The sequence below is a fragment of the Equus asinus genome, chromosome 22, assembly GCF_041296235.1.
Source record: "Equus asinus isolate D_3611 breed Donkey chromosome 22, EquAss-T2T_v2, whole genome shotgun sequence".
In the NCBI taxonomy this organism is placed as follows: Eukaryota; Metazoa; Chordata; class Mammalia; order Perissodactyla; family Equidae; genus Equus; species Equus asinus.
In genome coordinates this window covers 20,050,665-20,069,340 of record NC_091811.1, presented here as the reverse complement: position 1 = coordinate 20,069,340, position 18,676 = coordinate 20,050,665, and the positions used below count along the sequence as shown (strand labels likewise).

Sequence of the window (18,676 nt, the reverse complement as noted above, 5' to 3'; positions counted from 1 at the left end):
AGAGACAGCCAACTGAAGAAAAGATTTTTTACAGGAAGATTAGCCCTAAGCTAACATCTGCCACCAATCTTCTTTTTGCTGAGGAAAACTGGCCCTGAGCTAACATCTGTGCCCATCTTCCTCTGCTTTATATGTGGGACGACTGCCACAGCATGGTTTGATAAGCAGTGTGTAGGTCAGTGCCTGGGATTGGAACCAGCGAACCCTGGGCTGCCAAAGTGGAGCACGCAAACTTAACTGCTATGCTACCAGGCCAGCCCCGAAAAGATCATCTTTTACCCCATGATTTTTCAAATTACATATTTTTGTTGTTATCCTCCCAGTACTCCCACTAAAAAGAGGATAGATTTTATTTTTACAAAGTGGTTAACAATGCATATGTCATTTATCTTGCAGATTTTTTAAAAATCAGATTTACTATAAGATATCATAATTTTTGCCATCATTAAGGTTCACATATCAGATGTATTAGTAACTCAGTGGGGGGAATTTTTTCACAATGTATGCGTGTATCAAATCATCATGTTGTACATTTTAAATATCTTACAATTTCATCTGTTTATTATACCTCAATAAACCTAGAGGGGAAAAAAGGTTCACATACATCAATATACTAGGGAGAAATCCCTAATTTTGCACATTCTAATTTTTTTTCTAAGTAAAGAATGATAGTACCCTAGTTAGGACAAATTCATCCTAAGGCAAGGACCTATTTATGATTACACCCTACAGTGACTTACACAATACCAGTATCAGACTGAAAACACATTCTTAGTTGAAAGTAACTTACCATTTAGAGCCAAAATCCAGCTATCTGAGTCTTGTTTCTATTTTGTGCCCCCTTTGCTTCACTTGGTATGCCATGCTCTCTCTCTTCTATGTAGATTCTGTCGGTAGCCATCAATCTGAAGAACTCCTTCTTCTGCTGCCACCTACCAGTTTATCTCTCTGCTGCAGCAGAAGGGTATATAGAAAAAGTTCTTGCTTACTATTTCAGATTAAACAGAAAAATTCCTTTAACATTTCATATCTTCACCTGTGCATGAACTTCCTCATGTTTTCCCAAGACCTCCCCACCAGAAGTCAAAACAACAAAAATCCCCATCACAGGAAATCAAACAATGTATGATCAATGTTCATGCTAAGCTGAGAAAATTAAAAAAAAAAAAAAAAAAGTGGAAAGATTTAGACACTCAGCAGTTGCCATCTCAAGGAGCCATTTCTTTTCTGTTACACTTTCCTTCTTCACCTATCCCTACAATCTTACAAATAAATACATAATTTACAATTTTAACCAGGTAGTCTACAACTCCTACAAATTTTAAGTGCAGAGACTACCACAAGAATTGTGGAGGATGCAGCAATAAAGGAGTTTTTAAAAGTAATTCTAGAAACTAAGGGTGTTAGGTGCTTTACCTGCTTGAGTTTTCAATGTTCTGGACTGCTTATTGCCCAATGGCTCTGAATACATTAAAACACGAACACATACGCCACCTACATTTAAAATAGGGTAGCATTTGTATGCCCATATAAGCACTGGGTATATTTTTTGCAAAAAAGTAGTAAGTTTATTATGTCCTTTAAAAAGGACTGACCACAAATGCACATTTCCTCAAACTGTATACATATATAGAAGAATTAGGGTGAAAAAGGGAGACAGAGTGACAAATGTAGTAGCAGTTACAGAACTGGAAATTAACACCACATAAACGTTTTCTGTTTGTTAAAATCCTGAGACTCATTTCTATGCCCATTCTCTTTGTCACTGGGGTCTACGTTTCAAATTTATTCTGTATTAGCTACTAAAGAACAGTATCCAGTAATGAACTAGCAATAATAGTAATGGCTTGTTTTTGTTCCACCCTCCCACTACCTTTACCCCAAAATAAAAATAGGTACAGTTTTGCCAACTTAAAAACAAAACAAACACTGACATAAGCACCAAAGGCTAGTCAACAGTGGCAATGCAGTGACATTGTTTCTACTTTCTCATTCCTTCCCCCAATCTCAAACCCCACCCTTTGACCTCTGTATATGGGATGAGCCTGAGCAGAAGAGTTGGTGATGTCAGGACTGCGCCGTTCCCACGGATGCTCCTAGAGGCCTGCTGTGCTTCTGGGAACTGGGGCACAGGGATGTCTGTCTGACTGAAACCTAAAACAACAACAATTCACCCCACCCCTCATGTTCCCAAACCCCACAATAGCAGCCAGGTATATATGCTATATAAGGCTCATCTAATAAGTGAATATGGTGATATCTGAAAGCAAGATCATTCTTAACAAGTCAATGATCCTCATAGGGGCAGAAGAATGGAGACTGTTAAATTCTCCATGGCCCATGCAATCACACAGTCCACACATCCTAATGCTAGCCATTCTAAGCAGCAAGAGAACAAGGTCCTGCTGTACAAGCCTTTTTTAGTATACATCATAAATTCCTGCAGGAGTGCAGGTGGGATTCCTTTGTTAGTAAACTTCAGTTCAACAGATAAATATTTTTGTCTTAAGATGCTTAGGGGAGTGACTGTTGCTATTTTACATGAGTGAACTGAAGCACAAAACAGGTTAATGATTTATTTTATGCCTTCAGCTGTAGAAATAGCATTATAAGCCAGGATTTCCTATTCACTAACTAGTGGTTTATTGGACTTATAGCCTCTTTGGATAGGACATCCAAAGCCACAGGATAAAATTATGCAGAATTATATCTTGAAAAGGTCCTGGTTACTGTCACTACAATTCTACCTATTAGAAAGAAGATTATCTCCCAAAATGGTAACTCATATTAGAGCTAAAACTTTAGGAAGGACAGGAAAAGGAGGAAAGGGTAGGTGGACTTGGGTAGACAGAGGAGTAGATAGCATATTAACTAATAAAAAGGCCATTAAACTAGACAATTTATATTCCAAATCCTGCCACTAACTTTGTTTTATGGCCTTAGTTCATCTGCTTAATGATCTTGTGCTTCAGAAATGCCCTCCAATCTGTTCAAATCTGTAATTTTTGAATGTTTACACAATTATTTTATGATACTCTCAAACTGCTCACATCTCTGTTAGAACTAGTGTCCCAAAAATGCTAAAATGATTAGTTCTGAAATCACACTGCTCTTAAAATAACTGGAATAGTTTCTATTATCTTTGTCTCATTATTCCCTTTCACTTCCATAATGATGTCACAAAAAGAGAAGCACTAACATCAACTGAATGCTATGGTGAGTTTTCACAACATATAACCTAGAACCTAATTTTACCTTTTCAAAACTCTAGTTTTCCATACCTGTCAACTCCTAATTGATGTCTTTATACTGTGAGCTGTGTATTCGGAACACCAACCCCTGAAAAAGCTTAAGCCAGAGTAGCACAATGGAAGAAACAAACAAACCCAAAACAAAAACAAAGCCAAAAAAGTCACACTCTGAATACTTAATTATAGACATATATGCAAGGAATGGAGTTATCTAAATGGCTAAAGCAAATCCCCAAAGAAAGTCCTGAGTTCATCCCAAACAATAAAAACTTGACCCCCAAAGTTCTTCAATCAAATTATGTGCTAGATACATTTATGCATTATTTTTTAAAATGAGAGTTATTACAAACCCATGGTTGCCTTTAAAGTACATAAAGAAAAGAAATTTTAAAAAAAGAAAGTAAAGTTAGCCTTGGGATGGAAAGAAAGGAGGAAGAGTCAAATTACCTGCAAGCAGGCTGGGGCTGCGCCTGAATCCAAACCGCTGCATTTACCATTCATTATACAGCTGCATTATTGGGGGAAGGGGAGTTTAGAAGGGCACTGACCCCGAAAGTTCTCAATACTTCTCACTCATCATCAGGAAGGGGGAGAAGGAAAGTTTTTTCTCTGGGTATTTTTTTGTTTGTTTGTTTTTGTTTTTTTGGCTCCTGAAAAGGCTGGTAAAGAACAGTAACAGTGCAAGCAGTTAGAATATTTCTTTAAAAACAATTTTAAAAATGCAAAAACATTAAGGAATTTAAAACATCAAACATTCGTTAATATAGAAAGAATTTTCACTAGAGTTAGGCAGCCACCCCAAAACAGCATGGCAAAAGGGCATTGGCATAAAGGAAATAAAATACCACACAAAAATCCAAAACAAAACTAAAAACATTTCAAATTAAACCTGGAAGACTAGAAGATTCCAACAGCAGATTTCTGTCCACTACTGAAACATTCCAAAATCCAAGCTTCAAAGGCGCCTAAATGTATCTCAAATGAAACTTTGTTTTGTTTTGTTTAAGAAAAAAAAGAAAGAAAGCAGTGAACCTGGTTATAAATCCTGAAATATATTACATTTAAAAATATCCTACTATAATAAAAACAAATTTTAAATGAAATTAAACAAACAAACAAACAAATAAAAACAGTAGCAGCAGAGGTTACCTGTCTGAGCACCTACATTTTCTTAGGAGGGGATCGTGTCTCACCAGCCATATAGCCCATAAACCTTCTCAAAAGAGTGAGCCAGAAGAAAATTGTAACACAAGATTTGATTTCACAATGTCTCTAAGCTCCCCAGACCCCAAACTGGGGATTCACTGAATGAAGAGAATTTATTTTTTCATCGTTTTCTTCTTGAGAAAAAGAAGAGATGATTTTGAAAGTCAATTACTTCTTTCAACGCCTTCGATACCTTCTCAAAAGTCTGATAAAGTGCTTGAGGAAAGCAAGTCTCTTGAAGGATTTTCTAATGTTCCAGGGTATTTTCTTATTGATAGTATATACAGAAAGATTTCAAAGTTCAGTGGAATAAAAGCCAGCAGAAATCACCAATCAATTTTAGGCACCAAAAAAGAAAAAAACTATTAAAAATTTTAAATTAGTTCATATTTGTATATGTGTGTGTGTGTATAGTCCAGTTTTCATCATGATGACATAAAAAACAATATCAGAAAGAATTACTTTCAAAATACAATTCAGAATTACAATTTTAACAATACACAATAATTTTACAATAATTCAGATTTTGGCGAGATAATGATTATACATATTTGATAAATACAATTTTACCTCTTATAATAGCAATTAAGATTATACAAAAGTTATTAAATAATACGAAAATATATTTAACTTTCACTTAAACATCTGGGCTGTTTTATTTGGGTTCTTCCAGAATGATTTGTTCATATTCTTTACCTTAATTTTTGAGGGAATTCAAGAAGATATTCATGTTTTTAAAGTCTAAGATGACCATTCCTGCCCTTCTCATTCTAACATGTGAGTGCACGATCCAGAAATATGTTTGTAAAACTATATTTTAATATAGTGTGAATGCAAAAAGATGGATAAATAATAAAACTAAAGGTGAAGTAATCTCAGATATTTTTTATGATATACTTGATTTTAATTGGGTAAGATTTTTTTAAAGGCTACCTATATTTTTCCTGGTAACCCAACACGAAACTTGAGTTTTTCATCAAATAGAGAGGGTGTTTTATTTGTGTTTTAAAATTCATTAATCTATGTACATGTGATATGTAACTATTCAAAGTATATGTACCATAATTTATGTCAACCAGATGGTCTCTACACAAACACATGAATGATGATTTAATTAAGCAGTTATTTCTCCCTTATTTATTTCTCTATCCCAAATGGTATGCGTCCTTCAAAGTCTGGTCATTCAGTGAAAGAAGTACCAAGTATTTCTTTCTGTTAATAAGTCAGAGGTACTTATATATGTATGTAAGTCCCACAATAACCCCTGTGCAAGTCAAATTCTCTTAGATGAGATTAGAATATCCTAAAAATAAATTAGAAACTCCTCTTATGTATCTTTTTCTGAGGTGAAAAGAGACACTGCACAGATTAGAGGTACTATTCTATTTGTCAACAGTCAACCTTCCACTCAATTTTAATATTATTTAATTCTATGGAAAAAACAAATTTTATTACATTCCTTTTTAAAACGGGGGAAAAACTGTACAAGTAAGCATGATCAAACCTCTGTTAGAGCTGGTTAATACTGATCTTTTATTATTGCCTCGAAGTCTCTCTAGTAGTGTCCGAGAAATTATGTTTAAGGTCCATCTGAGGGAAAAAAAGCACTGGAGAGGCAAGAAACAACTTGGGTAAAAGCTTCAGAGGATTGTAGGGAGATGGAACTTGCTGTTTAAAAAAATTACGTTGAGCTCTGGAGCATCTCCATTTCTTAACACACCTTCCAAACCCATCATTGGGATGGCTTTACCCATGTTTTAAAGGCTCCTATTATATGCAGTTTCAGGGCTTTTATAAATCAGAAAGTAAAGGAATATAAAGAGTGAAGAGTATTGAAGGCTTCAGAGTAGGGCTATAAGAGACTCAACACTGCTAAAATAAGTCCCCAAACCAAAAACGTCCAGTCCATCCCACCCCAAAACCTGTGTAATAGGAGAAAACGCACAGCCAGAAGCATTGAAGAAAAGCATGTAGCCTTGAATAAATTATACACTGAACAGTCCAGAACCAAAGGAAAAAATCAAACATATAGATACACAGAAAGGCCTAAGAAGCATCTATTCTCCTTATGTCTTTAGGTGAGTACCTCCACCCCAGTGGAGCATAGCTACGAAAACAACTCATCTGTTTCTTAAATTAAAAAACTGTTTCCCATCATGCTCCATTTTCTAGAATCTATCCTTTTTGATTGGTTGGTGAAAACAAAAAGCAAAACACATACACATGCATGCGTGCACACACACACATATACCCCCTCCTAAAATGTGAAAAATGCAAATATATAACACTGGTATTAGAAATCACTTCCGCTTTATACTTAGGAACTTATAGGCCCTTGATTTGCCCCCTAAAAATATTTTTCCTTGTCCTTATTGTTTAAATGCCCAACCACCAAAAGAAAAAAGGGAAAAAAAAAGGCTTTAAATGCACATATTTCAAGTCAGTGTCTTGTTAACAAAAAAGGTAGCATTTTCTTCACTTTGGCCATTGTTAAAGATGCAGGCATAGATCAGGGAATGTTAGACTAGCACGTATTAAAAAAAAATGCAACATTAACAGAGCATATATCTTTCAAAAAAGACTAAAACACTAACAAATACAAGTCAATGCACATATTTTAAACTAGTGTAATTTTATCTACATTGGAGTAAATGTTATTTTGTGTACCAGACGTTGCAATACTGTTCATTTCCCTTTTATCATGCAAACATGCCAATTTTGTCATTAAAAAACCTTTATTGAGTCACAGTCATGTTTCCCTCCCACCCAAATTAAGGGAAAAAACAAAAATAATAAATCCTTCAAGATCTCATAAACTATGAACATAAAGCTGCTAGTTAATATGGTAAAGGCAGAATTTTCAGATTTGTATTAAAAAACTGCTGTACTTCAGGTAGATGTTTCCCTCACCCACTACAAATCTTTGCAACACAATGTGAAGTTATGCTACTCTGAAATTTGTACCAACTGTACAAAAACAAGAGACACCATGAAAAAATTTTATATGTTCTTCATGGCCTGAGAGCATACACATTTTTGAGTAATTTAAAAGGGTAACTACAAGAGCCTGACAATTTTCTGTATCTTACCTCTTCTGCCTCTTTATCTATAGGATTTGTAAGTGAAAGTAACATCTTAATAGCAGAGGTCTAGTCTATCTCCCCTTTCTCCTCTCCTAACTAATCCTACTCAATTTTCTCTCATTCTCCTGAGCATCTTCCATGAACAGCATTGCAAGTTGGTTTAAAAAAAGAAACAAAAAAGGAAAAAGAAAGAAGAAAAAGAAAGTTTTACAAGGGTTTTGTTGGTTAATTATTTACTGGTGGAGTCATTCCACCAGGAGTTTGATTTCATTGGCTAGCAGCTGGTTCATGTTGAATAGGCCCCCTGGGAGCTTGGTGAGCAGCTCTCGCTCCGTGCTTTCAGGGTCGCTGTCGACAGAGCTGGAACTTGCGCTCATGTTGTCGACAGCAGTGCTGGCTGGGGGACCCAGCTCCGGCTCACTAGTCTCACTGGCTGTGGACACCACGGAGAGCAGGGACATACGCCGGGTGAGCCGGCCAGAGGGCAGAAGGGAGGCGGCATAGTCCGCTATGATACCAGCTACATCTAGATTACAAGCCTTATCAAAGGCGATGAAACCTACATTTGCATTGGCCTCGCAGACACAGAAGGAGCCGTCATCTTTCATCAACAGGTCAATGCCACACACATCCATCCCCAGGATATTAGACACCTGGATAGCTAGCTGCTTCCCTTGTTCACTCAATGAGCACATCATCCCCACACCACCTGGTAAGAGAAACAAAATAAAAAGTTACCAAAATGACAGATTTTTGGAGTGAAACTAAAGCTGACCTCTAAAGTTAATCCTTTCTTTTCAAGCAGTAGTAAAAATTAATTCTAGTGTAAAACTGGGACTTTGAAGTCTAAGTTTCCTTCATCAGGGAATTTCACCTCAACCCAGTCTCTCAAAGAATCAATGACTTAGTACTTTTTCAGTATGCTATTCTTCTGAAGATGACACTAAACTTCCACTGAAGCCTATCTTACTTTCAATAATGTGACCAAGTAGAAGAGACTTTTGCATAAATACAATAAAACCACTTTATTTTATATATGAAAAAAGGGTTCAGTTTTTGATTTGTAAAAATAATAGAGATGCATAACAGGGACAGAGAATAGGACAGAATCTGGGAAGATGGTAACCTAAACACAGCTCTCTTCCTCTACAGTCCCCACTCCAATCTATCTGCCATTCCTAAGCCAAAAGGATTGTAGGGCTTATGGTAGCTGGTTGAATACAGGTGAAATCTTGAGTTTTGCTGGTATCTGAGAGAAAGGAATTAGAACTAGATTTTCTCATTTGCAGACCTGTCCAGGAAGCTCTGAGATAAGGACTAGAAAGCAAAGAATTCTGAGAAGAGCTTGGCTCAAAGAGTTCTGTGTATCGACAGGAGGAAAGCTGACATCAGTTTCATGTTAGTATGCCTGACGTCTTTGACCCCAAAGGGGTCAAAAAGTAACTGCACAGGTGAGCTTAGTCCTCCCTACCACTGAGGCTGGAAGAGTAGAGGAGTCCAGGAAACAGGAATGCTTCTTTGAAGTACCTCAGTAGGTGACTGGCACACTAATCAATTAATTAAACAACTCTGCTTCTTGGCATCTGTACGACTGAGGGCATCTGAATGCTCCAAATAACCAGAGCAGAGCCCTGATGTAACAGCAAAATAACAAGCTATCCACAACTTGAATGAAAGAAATAAGAGCAGTTTAAGGAGACTCAAGTTCAGCACAAAAGGACTTTCTGAACCTAAAATGGAAGCATAATTACCCAACTAAAAACTTCATTAGAGGAACTGAGAGTACAGTCACCTGTGGGAGTTTAACGTACAACTTGGAAAATAAAGTGTAAGAAATATTTCGAAGCACATACAAAAAACTGAAGATGAAATCACAAAAGAAAGAGAAGAAATTTGGAGAACTGCATCAGAAAAAAACTTCTCCAGAAGGAGAGAAACACATAGAGGATAAGCAATAATTAAGGAAGAAATTTTCCTGAAACTGTAGAAAAACAGCCTGCTGATAGAAACAGCTTACTAAAATCCAGGTTGGGCTGATTGAGAAAAGATGCATCTCTGAAAATATCCTGACAAAACTTTTGAGCTCTGCCAAAAAAAAAGAAAGGAAGAAAGAAAAAAATTTAAAAAGAATAAATTACCCACCCTAAAAATCAGAGTAGATTTGGACATTCAAATGCAACAACGTAACCTATAAGGCAGCAGAATCGAAGCTAGACTCTTAGAATCTAAGATTCTATCTCAGCCAATATATTCTCCTTTTAGAAAGAAAGAAGGATATATGAAGGTATCTATCACTCATATACCCCCCTTGAGGAAAATAATCATGAACAGATACTAACATAAACTAAGAATAGAGACTTTGAGATATGGGAAGATAAAGATGGGGAGTAAAAAATAGTGAGTAATGATTCTTGCAATATAGGTCTAATTAACTCTAAATGGATAAAGAAAGACTGCCTGGGAATGGATAATGTAAGTGCTATATAAGAATTCTCGAGGGGGCTGGCCTCATGGCCGAGTCGTTAAGTTCGCGGGCTCCGCTCCAGGCGGCCCAGTGTTTCGTTGGTTCGAATCCTGGGCGCGGACATGGCACTGCTCATCAAACCAGGCTGAGGCAGTGTCCCACGTGGCACAACCAGAAGGACCCACAACGAAGAATATACACCTATGTACCGGGGGTCTTTGGGGAGAAAAAGGAAAAAAATAACATCTTAAAAAAAAAAAAAGAATTCTCGAAACAGAAGACATACAATAAGAGAAATTCTAATACAGACTTGGACTAAAACTATTAAAAGATTTCAGCAAAACACTGGAATGTAAAAGCCCATGAAAACATGAATTTTTGTCTCTTTTGTTCACTGATATATACAAAATATTGCTAACAGTACTCGATAATTAAGTGGTATTCAAAAATATTTGTTCAATGAATGAATGAATCAAGAGGGAGGAGTAGGAAGGAAAGTAAAACTGTTCTAATCTTCTCATTGGAGGAGAGAGGGATCAAGGGATGACGGAGGAAAAGTGAAGGTATTCCAAAGACTTCATATTACTATGATGGCAGAGGGGAGCAGGAAAGAAAGAGCATCAGGAAAAACTGTTCTCTTCTCAAGTAACAGTAGAAAATATGTGTCTGATTATAAGAGTAGGGAAAGAGGAGGTAACCACTAATGGAATGCACAACCACGGCTGAGCCTCCAGATTAATGAGCTTAGGAACGGCGGTGGGAGTGGAATGGAATTAATGGTACCTTACAAACCAGCAAAAATTAGGGAAGAAAAAAGAAGAAAGAACAACTTAAGTAAAAAACACAAAATAAGATTGAAGAAATACAATGAAGTGCATTAGCAATTACACTAAAAACAAACTGAAAAATTCCCATTAAAAGATAGAAACTTGTCAGACTGGAATGAAAACAAAACTTAGCTATATGTTGTTTATAACAAACATACTTTAAACAAAATGAAAAGGAAATTTTGAAAACTAAAGGGAGTGGGCAAAGAGATAAGTGACAAAGGAATAACAAACCACTTCTTAGCCTTATATCTTTGACTAGAGTATACACCATATATGCATTTTTCCTTTATCAGACATTAACAATAAACAATCATGTTTTTGACCACAAAGAAAACCTTAACAAATTTTAAAAGACTTTTACAGGCCACGGTCTCTGACAATAACCCAAGAAAATCGGAAACCAGAACTTAGTAATTCAAGTAACCAAAAGAATAAAAACTACTAGAACCTGCAAAATTGATTCCTTGAATTAAAGGAAAATGAGAACCGTCTAGATAGAGAAAAACACTTTGTACCAAAATGTTAATTTTGAAATCAGAAAGAAGAAATTAAGTACTCTTAGAAAAAGAAACTAAGAAGAGAATTTAATAAAGACAAAAAGTAGAATGAATAGAACAGAAAAATAAAAAGGACACAAATATCCACATGCTACTTTGACAAGATTAAGCGTGATATCAAAGCGAGAATCACAAAGGAGAGATTAAAAGAAACATAAGCAATTATCTCATGAAACTGGCAAAAAAGTCTGAAACCCAAAACAAATGGATGATTTCTAAGCAAATGATAAATTACCAACACTGAATCAAGAAGCAGCATGCTTAAACAAGCAAATTATTACCGAAGAGACTGGAATGGTGATAAAAGAGCTATTACTACAAAAGGAACCAGGACCAGATGGGTTCAGAGGTGAGTTTTATTTAGCTACTCTTTATTCCAACGTCACTTTACCTACAGAATGTCCCAGGAAAAGACTGAAAATTCCCCAATACATTGAATAAAGCCAGCATAACCTTAATATTAAATGTTATCAAGAAGTGTAAAAAATAACAGTATGGGCCAATCTTACTTATGAAAATATATGTAAATATTCTAAATAAAGAACTGAATTCAAATTTTCAAAAGAACACTACACTATTACAAGTCAAAAGAGGTTTATTCTAGAAATGGAAGGGTAGTTCAAAAAAACCTTTTAAATCTAAAATTTATCAACATAACCCATTACACACCAAGAAATTAAAGGTGAAAAACACACAAATGATCTTATCCACAGAAGGATGCCAAAAAGGCAATGGATAGAATTTGACAATCATTCCTACTAAAAACTCTAGTAGAATGAAGCTACATAAACATCCTAAATAGCAAAACACTAAATCTATCTCAAGGAAAATCAGAAACTAGACAGATACTTATGATCATTATTGCTCAACACTGTGCTAGAGATTCTAAAACAGTGGTTCTCAACTGGAGAGAATTTGGAAACTGTATGGTGGCAACTTTGAATGTATAATTGAGATTGGAGGGGGAGGGCTCTAATGGCATTTAGTGGTTATTGGTCAAAACACTAACAAGAAAGACTACTCAACTGAAAAGTGGGCAAATATAATGAAAAGTAATCCACATAAAAGTAAAGATAAATGACCAATAAGCTATGAAAAGATACTCTAATCATTAATAGTTAGGTTTGAAATACAAACTAAAATAATAGTGAGATATCATTTAACTCCCATTTGATTAGCAAAAACTATATATCCAAAGAACAACACTGCTTGCAGGGAGGGAGAAAAAAGGGTACTTTAATATGCTGCAAGTTGAAATGCAGAGTTAAAGCCTTTTGGGAAAGCACTCTAGCCACATCTATAAAAATTAAAAGTACATATATTGATCCAGCAATACCAAACTTCAGACTGGTCATGATAAAAGCAGCAGTATGTAAAAGCATATTCACAAGGATATGTATTTATAGTAATACAGCTCACAGTGGCAAAAAACTGAAAATAGATTGTAAATCAATATAGGAATAGACGTATATGGTACATGATAGGAGAGTGGAGGGGTTAGGAAAAAAGCAGGGGATCACATTTTAGGATCAAAATTTAAATAACACAGCTAAACAGTAACACAATAAAGATCATATTTAAATAACATTATAAAATTATTTGTGTGTATAAAACTATTTAAATGTTTTAAGGTCAACCAAAAAATATTCATTATAGAAAAGCCAAAAGTCTTTGCAAAAATAGGTTGAAAGTTGATTTCCAGGGACAACCATAGTTATCTAACATTTAGTTGAATGTCCATCAGGTGTGTGTATAAAATTTCACATAACTGAGATCATATTATTGTTAATAAACAGTAAGAAGAGTATGAGAGGCACAGAGCTTAACAGTTATAAAAGATGGTTAAATTTATAAAATTTATTTGAAAATCTAGATGATGTCTGCAAAGCTTCCATGTAATCTTTCCAATTGTGAAGCCAAGTTATTCAAGAGGCAGTAAAATAGAGTGGTTAAGGGGACAACTCTGGAGCCAAAAAGTATATCTGCATCCTAGCTACATTTATAAGATCTGTTACCTTTAGCAAGTTACTTAACTGTTCTGGGTCTTCCCTGTCTGTAAAATGGAAGTAATAACAATACCTGTGGAGTTGCTATGAGAATTAAAGCAACTAATAGTCATAAAGCACTAAAGAGATGGTAGCTGCTGTTACTGTTAATACTGAAGATGGGAGAATATTCATCATAAAAAAGGTCTCTCTGGGGATAGAGTAATGAGGGCATTCAATTTTGAAGAATAAGGTAGAGGAGTTCTTGCTCTATCAGACATCTAGGTATAAGGCCAGATACATCCAGGAATAATGCCTGTATGATTGATATTCACACAGAAAAAAGAATAATACGACAGACCAGAGGGCCTTAAGAGACCAATGAATATGCAGAAATACAATACATAAAAAAGATGGCATTACAAATTAGTAACTAATAGACTATTCAATAAACAGTGCTGGAAAAACCCGTTACTATTCATTTGGAAAAAGGAAAACAGGATCTCTATCTCACACTGAACAACAAAATCAATTTCAGGGAGACTAAAGACCTAAACACAATAAGCAAAACTTCAAAATTTTTAGAAGACTATATACAAGAACAGAATATGACTTTGGGGTGGAGAAGAATTTCTTCAACAAAAAACTAAGCAGAGGGGGCCGGCTCCGTGGCCTAGAGGTTAAGTTCGTGCGCTCCGCTGCAGCAGCCCGGGGTTCGGATCCTGTGCGCGGACATGGCACTGCTCGTCAGGCCATGTTGGGGCGGCGTCCCACATCCCACAACTAGAAGGACATCCAACTAAGATATACAACTGTGTACGGGGTGGGTTGGGGAGATAAAAGCAGGAAAAAAAAAAAAAACACTAAGCAGAGATGCAAAGAAAAGGATGAATATGCTTGACATTAAAATTAAAAATTTCTGGGGCCAGCCCAGTGGCATAGTGGTTAAGTTCCCATGCACCACTTTGGTGACCTGGGCTTCACCCATTTGGATCCTGGGCACAGACCTATGCACTGCTTATCAAACATGCTGTGGCAGGCATCCCACATATAAAGCAGAGGAAGATGGGCACGGATGTTAGCTCAGGGCCAATCTTCCTCAATCAATCAACAAAAATTTCTGTCCAGCAAAATATATAACAAAAAAGAGAAGAGACATCACAGACCAGGATGAAAATCTTGTATCTACAATTCATGTAAGTGATGAAGGATTTGAAATCAGATTACATAAAGGACTCTTACAAATCAATATAGAAAAGAAAAAGCAAAAAAAAAAAAACAAAAACAATAAAAATGGAGGCAAAAGACCTGAACAGGCAATTCACAGCTGAAGATACCCGAATAGCACTAAGGGTTAGAGGTGTAAATTAAAATAACAACATGATATAATTTCCACCAGTGTGACAAAATCTTTAACGTCTATCAATATCACAAGTTGACAGGAAGGCGGCACTACAAGAAACAGTATTTAATGAAGAATCCTAAAGCGGTATAGTCACTTTGGAGAATCATTTGGCAATATCCAGGAAAGGTGAAGTTACCTAATTCACCATGATACAGAAATCCCACCTCTGGGCAAAAGGGTTAACCTAGAAACACTCGTGGGCATGTATCTAAGGACACAAAAAAATGTTCACAGCAACACTGTCTGTAAAAGCCCCAAACTAGAAATAGTCAACAGGTAAAATGATACAGCAGTGAGAATTTACTGCTATAATGTTGACAGAGATGAATCTCACAAATGATGCTAAGTGGGGGGAGGGGGGGAAGAGTATATATAGTTATAAATCATTTATATAAAGTTTTATAACACAAAATAGTATCTTGTTTAGGAAGACGGAAGTACTGAAAGTACTTACAGGAAAGATAAACATCAAGTTCAGAACTTGGGGAGGAAAGGGAGAAATGATCAGGGAGTGCAAAGGAATCCTTTATATTATTCTTTATACCTTTTTGTAAGCCTCAGTTATCTCAAAATAAAAAAAGTACCACTTCTTAATGTAAAACTAACTTTTTAAAAATTTCCTTTTACATAAAGTATAAGAAGTGTTAATTAAATCTCATGGTAGCACGGTAAAAGGGAACAGTGTCCCAGAAATGAAAAGATGCCATTTAGCTCTTAGCAGCATTAAGCATGATATGTTGTGATGAAAAATGTAAAATGGGACATGAAGAACTAATTCAAGGGGGTGTAAGTCAGTTTTTCAAGAGTAGAAACTAGGCTTTATATCACTCATATCTTTCAATCCTGTGTGCTCCTATTCTATCCCATATTCTCAGAAACAAACCACTATATTGAACTTCACACTTATCAATACACTGCTTTTTCTTTTCTTTATAGCTGTTTTACTACATACGTTTGCATTCCCAGCAATGTTGTTTAGTTTTGCATATAAGTTTTATATAAATGAAATCATACTACATGTACTCTCTTTTGTGACTTTCATTTTTTCTCAACATCATGTCTCTGAGATTCATCCACGTGGTTGTAGATCTCAGAGAGAGAGGTGACTAAGGGTCAAATCATGCAGGGCCTGTTAGACTACTGTAGACTACCACACTCTGAATAAAATGGGAAGCCACTGGAGGATTCTGAACGAAGTCTGACTTGATTTGACTTGTATTTTAAAAGGATCTATCATATTGCTGCTGTGTAAGGAACAGACTGAAGAAGAGTAAGGATGGAAGCAAGATAACCAAATAGAGGCGACTACAAGTAATCCAAATAAGAGAAGATGGTATTAGTGGTGGAGATGACGAGAAATAGTCATATTTGGATACATTTTGACACTACAGATTTCGAGGAGTTCCTGACAGTTTGGATCTGGGGTGTGAGACTAGAGAGGGATCGAGGATGACACTGAGGATTTTGATCTAAACTGGAAAGACGGAGTTGCATTAAATGATAAGGAGAAAACTGTGGGTGGAACACACGGGGAGGGAGAGTTGATCAGAAGTTCAGTTTTGGACATGTTAAGATGAAAATGTCTATTGGACATCTACACAGAAATATTGAGTAGGCGGTTATTTGTATGTGCCTAGAGTTCAGGGAGAAAACCCAAATTGTAGATATAAATTGGAAAATAATAACATATAGATGGTATTTAAAGCCATGAGCTAGATTAGATTACTAAGAAATTAGAAACAAACAGCGAAGAAGAAAAAACCCAGACTAAGCCCTGAGGCATTTCAACAATAAGAGATCTCAGAAAATACACACTTAAGTAAATCAAAATCAACAATCTTGTTTGGACCAATGGGTAAACTAGGTTAGAACACAGCTTAAATAAATTCCAATTATACACAAAATAAGTACATCACCAAAGAGGGAATCTTTAACTCTGATCAGACATTTCATACATCTGTGAATTCAGTTACAAATTGAGTCTTAGTTACCAACTCCAGTAAATTTATGATCCAATTTCACTACTAGAAAAACTCAAAAGTATATTTATTATATTTATGGTAAGTCTATTAATCATATTTATATGTGAAAGAAAACATGTAACATGAAAAACTGTTTTTCAACTCACTAGGTAAAAAGATCTATGGTTATATTCCATATACACACTGGACAAGCTGTAATATTACTTTATACATTAGCAAGACACCTGCATTGTTTTTACCTAGCGAGCAGTTGCTTTGCATCCTCCCATCTGTTGAACAACGTAACATGGTGCCAACTACACGGCCTCCAACAACAATGACACGTACATCGCGTCCATGAGACTCTTTAACATACTTCTGGAACAGGTATGGAGCTTCATGGCGAATAAGATGGCTTAGATCGGCCAAATGGTGCTTATCTCGAGCCAAGAAAACAGCTTTGCCTGTGTTTGAAAAAGAATAAAAATATCTGTAAGTCATCAAACTGTGGGCAGTTGATATCTATCTCCTGCATCTTCTTGTGTCCCAATCTGCTGTTTCAGAATCAATTACTTTTAAACCAAAGTAATACAGTCATGGTAATTAGTGGGACAATACAAAAATGTATATAAAAACACAGTTAATAATATCCTTCTACCACTCCCTCAATCCCCAAACTCTTGCAACAGTAATCTAGAATTAATTTTGGTAAATGTTGTGAGGAATGGATCTATGATGTATCCCTAAAGGTTGGCCAATACCAGCCTCACGTATTAGCAAAACATTTCCCTCTGAGTTAAAACGTATCTTCCACATTAATATACTCTATTTGCATATGGTAAAACAGCAGTATGTCACTATATACCTAGTTTTATTTCTGAATTCTCCAGTCTGTTCCATTGCTCTATCAATTTTTGTGCCAATGGAAGAGGCTGTCTTTAAGATTTTATTGTTTCCTTTTTCTCCCCAAAGCCCCCCAGTACATAGTTGTCTATTTTTTAGTAGTGGGTCCTTCTAGTTGCGGCATGTGGGATGCCGCCTCAGCATGGATTGATGAGTGGTGCTATGTCTGAGCCCAGGATCCGAACCAGCGAAACCCTGGGCCAACAAAGGGGAGTGCGCAAACTTAACCACTCGGCCACAGGGCCGGCCCCAAAGTGGATGTTTTTAAAACACGGTTATAAATCCTTTTACTTCCTTCCCATCAAGAACAGGCGGAATCTATGCTCCACCCCTATGAATCTAGGAGAGCTTGTGATTGCTTCAGCCAAAAGAATTCAGCAGAAGAATTCTACATGACTTCTGAGGCTAGGTCATAAAAGGTCAGGCAGCTTCTTTGTTCACTGGAGCATTTACTGTAGGATCCCTGAGATTTCTTGGCTGCCTTACTGGAGAAGCCAAAATAAACAATGCAATCAACACTCCCAGCTGAACCCTGATCCAGCTATCTCTGCCAAGGCACTACACCTTGTGAAGTACTGAGATTTATGAATCATTTTATTCCTTAAGAAATCCTTCTTTAATCTGAAGTCATTAAGATATTTTTATACACAGTCTTCTAAAGCTTTATAGTTTTGCCTTATACATTTAAGTCTTTGAAGTATATAAACTGGGAAGGGGATGCCTGAGGCTAGTGATCCAAGGTTTGAGAATCAGTCTAAATTAAGTGTGCATCTTTTTTTTTTTAATTTTTCCTTTTTCTCCTCAAAGCCCCCCGGTACATAGTTGTGTATTTTCAGTTGTAGGTCGTTCTAATTGTGGCGTGTAGAATGCTGCCTCAGCACGGCCTGATGAGCAGTGCCATCTCCATGCCCAGGATTTGAACTGGCGAAACGCTGGGCTGCCAAAGCGGAGTGCACGAACTCAACCACTCGGCCACGGGGCTGGCCCATAAGTGTGCCTCTTAAAAATCCCTGGGACAATCACTAAATGAA

The 18,676-nt window shown here is 36.3% G+C and overlaps 2 protein-coding genes across 9 annotated transcripts in view; both read right to left on the bottom strand.

The window, feature by feature from the left end:
* A2ML1 (alpha-2-macroglobulin like 1) overlaps window positions 1-917 on the bottom strand; it is a 74,714-nt gene extending 73,797 nt beyond the window's left edge. Inside the window, exon 1 of the mRNA XM_014850964.3 lies at window positions 791-917. The gene's annotated coding sequence lies outside the window, so the exon portion shown is untranslated. The remainder of the gene's footprint in view (window positions 1-790) is intronic.
* RIMKLB (ribosomal modification protein rimK like family member B) overlaps window positions 1-18,676 on the bottom strand; it is a 69,560-nt gene that overhangs the window by 3,444 nt on the left and 47,440 nt on the right. For 7 of the 8 annotated variants that reach the window (XM_070493937.1, XM_070493942.1, XM_070493935.1 and 4 more), the window contains 4 exons: window positions 17,003-17,206; window positions 3,699-8,249; window positions 1,417-1,494; window positions 791-951 (listed from right to left, as the gene is read on the bottom strand). In XM_070493937.1, coding sequence (XP_070350038.1) covers window positions 7,786-8,249; window positions 17,003-17,206 — 668 coding nt within the window. In that variant the 3' untranslated portion in view covers window positions 791-951; window positions 1,417-1,494; window positions 3,699-7,785. Of the gene's footprint in view, window positions 1-790; window positions 952-1,416; window positions 1,495-3,698; window positions 8,250-17,002; window positions 17,207-18,676 lie in introns of those variants that run through there. The other variant, XM_070493943.1, reaches the window with a different exon arrangement.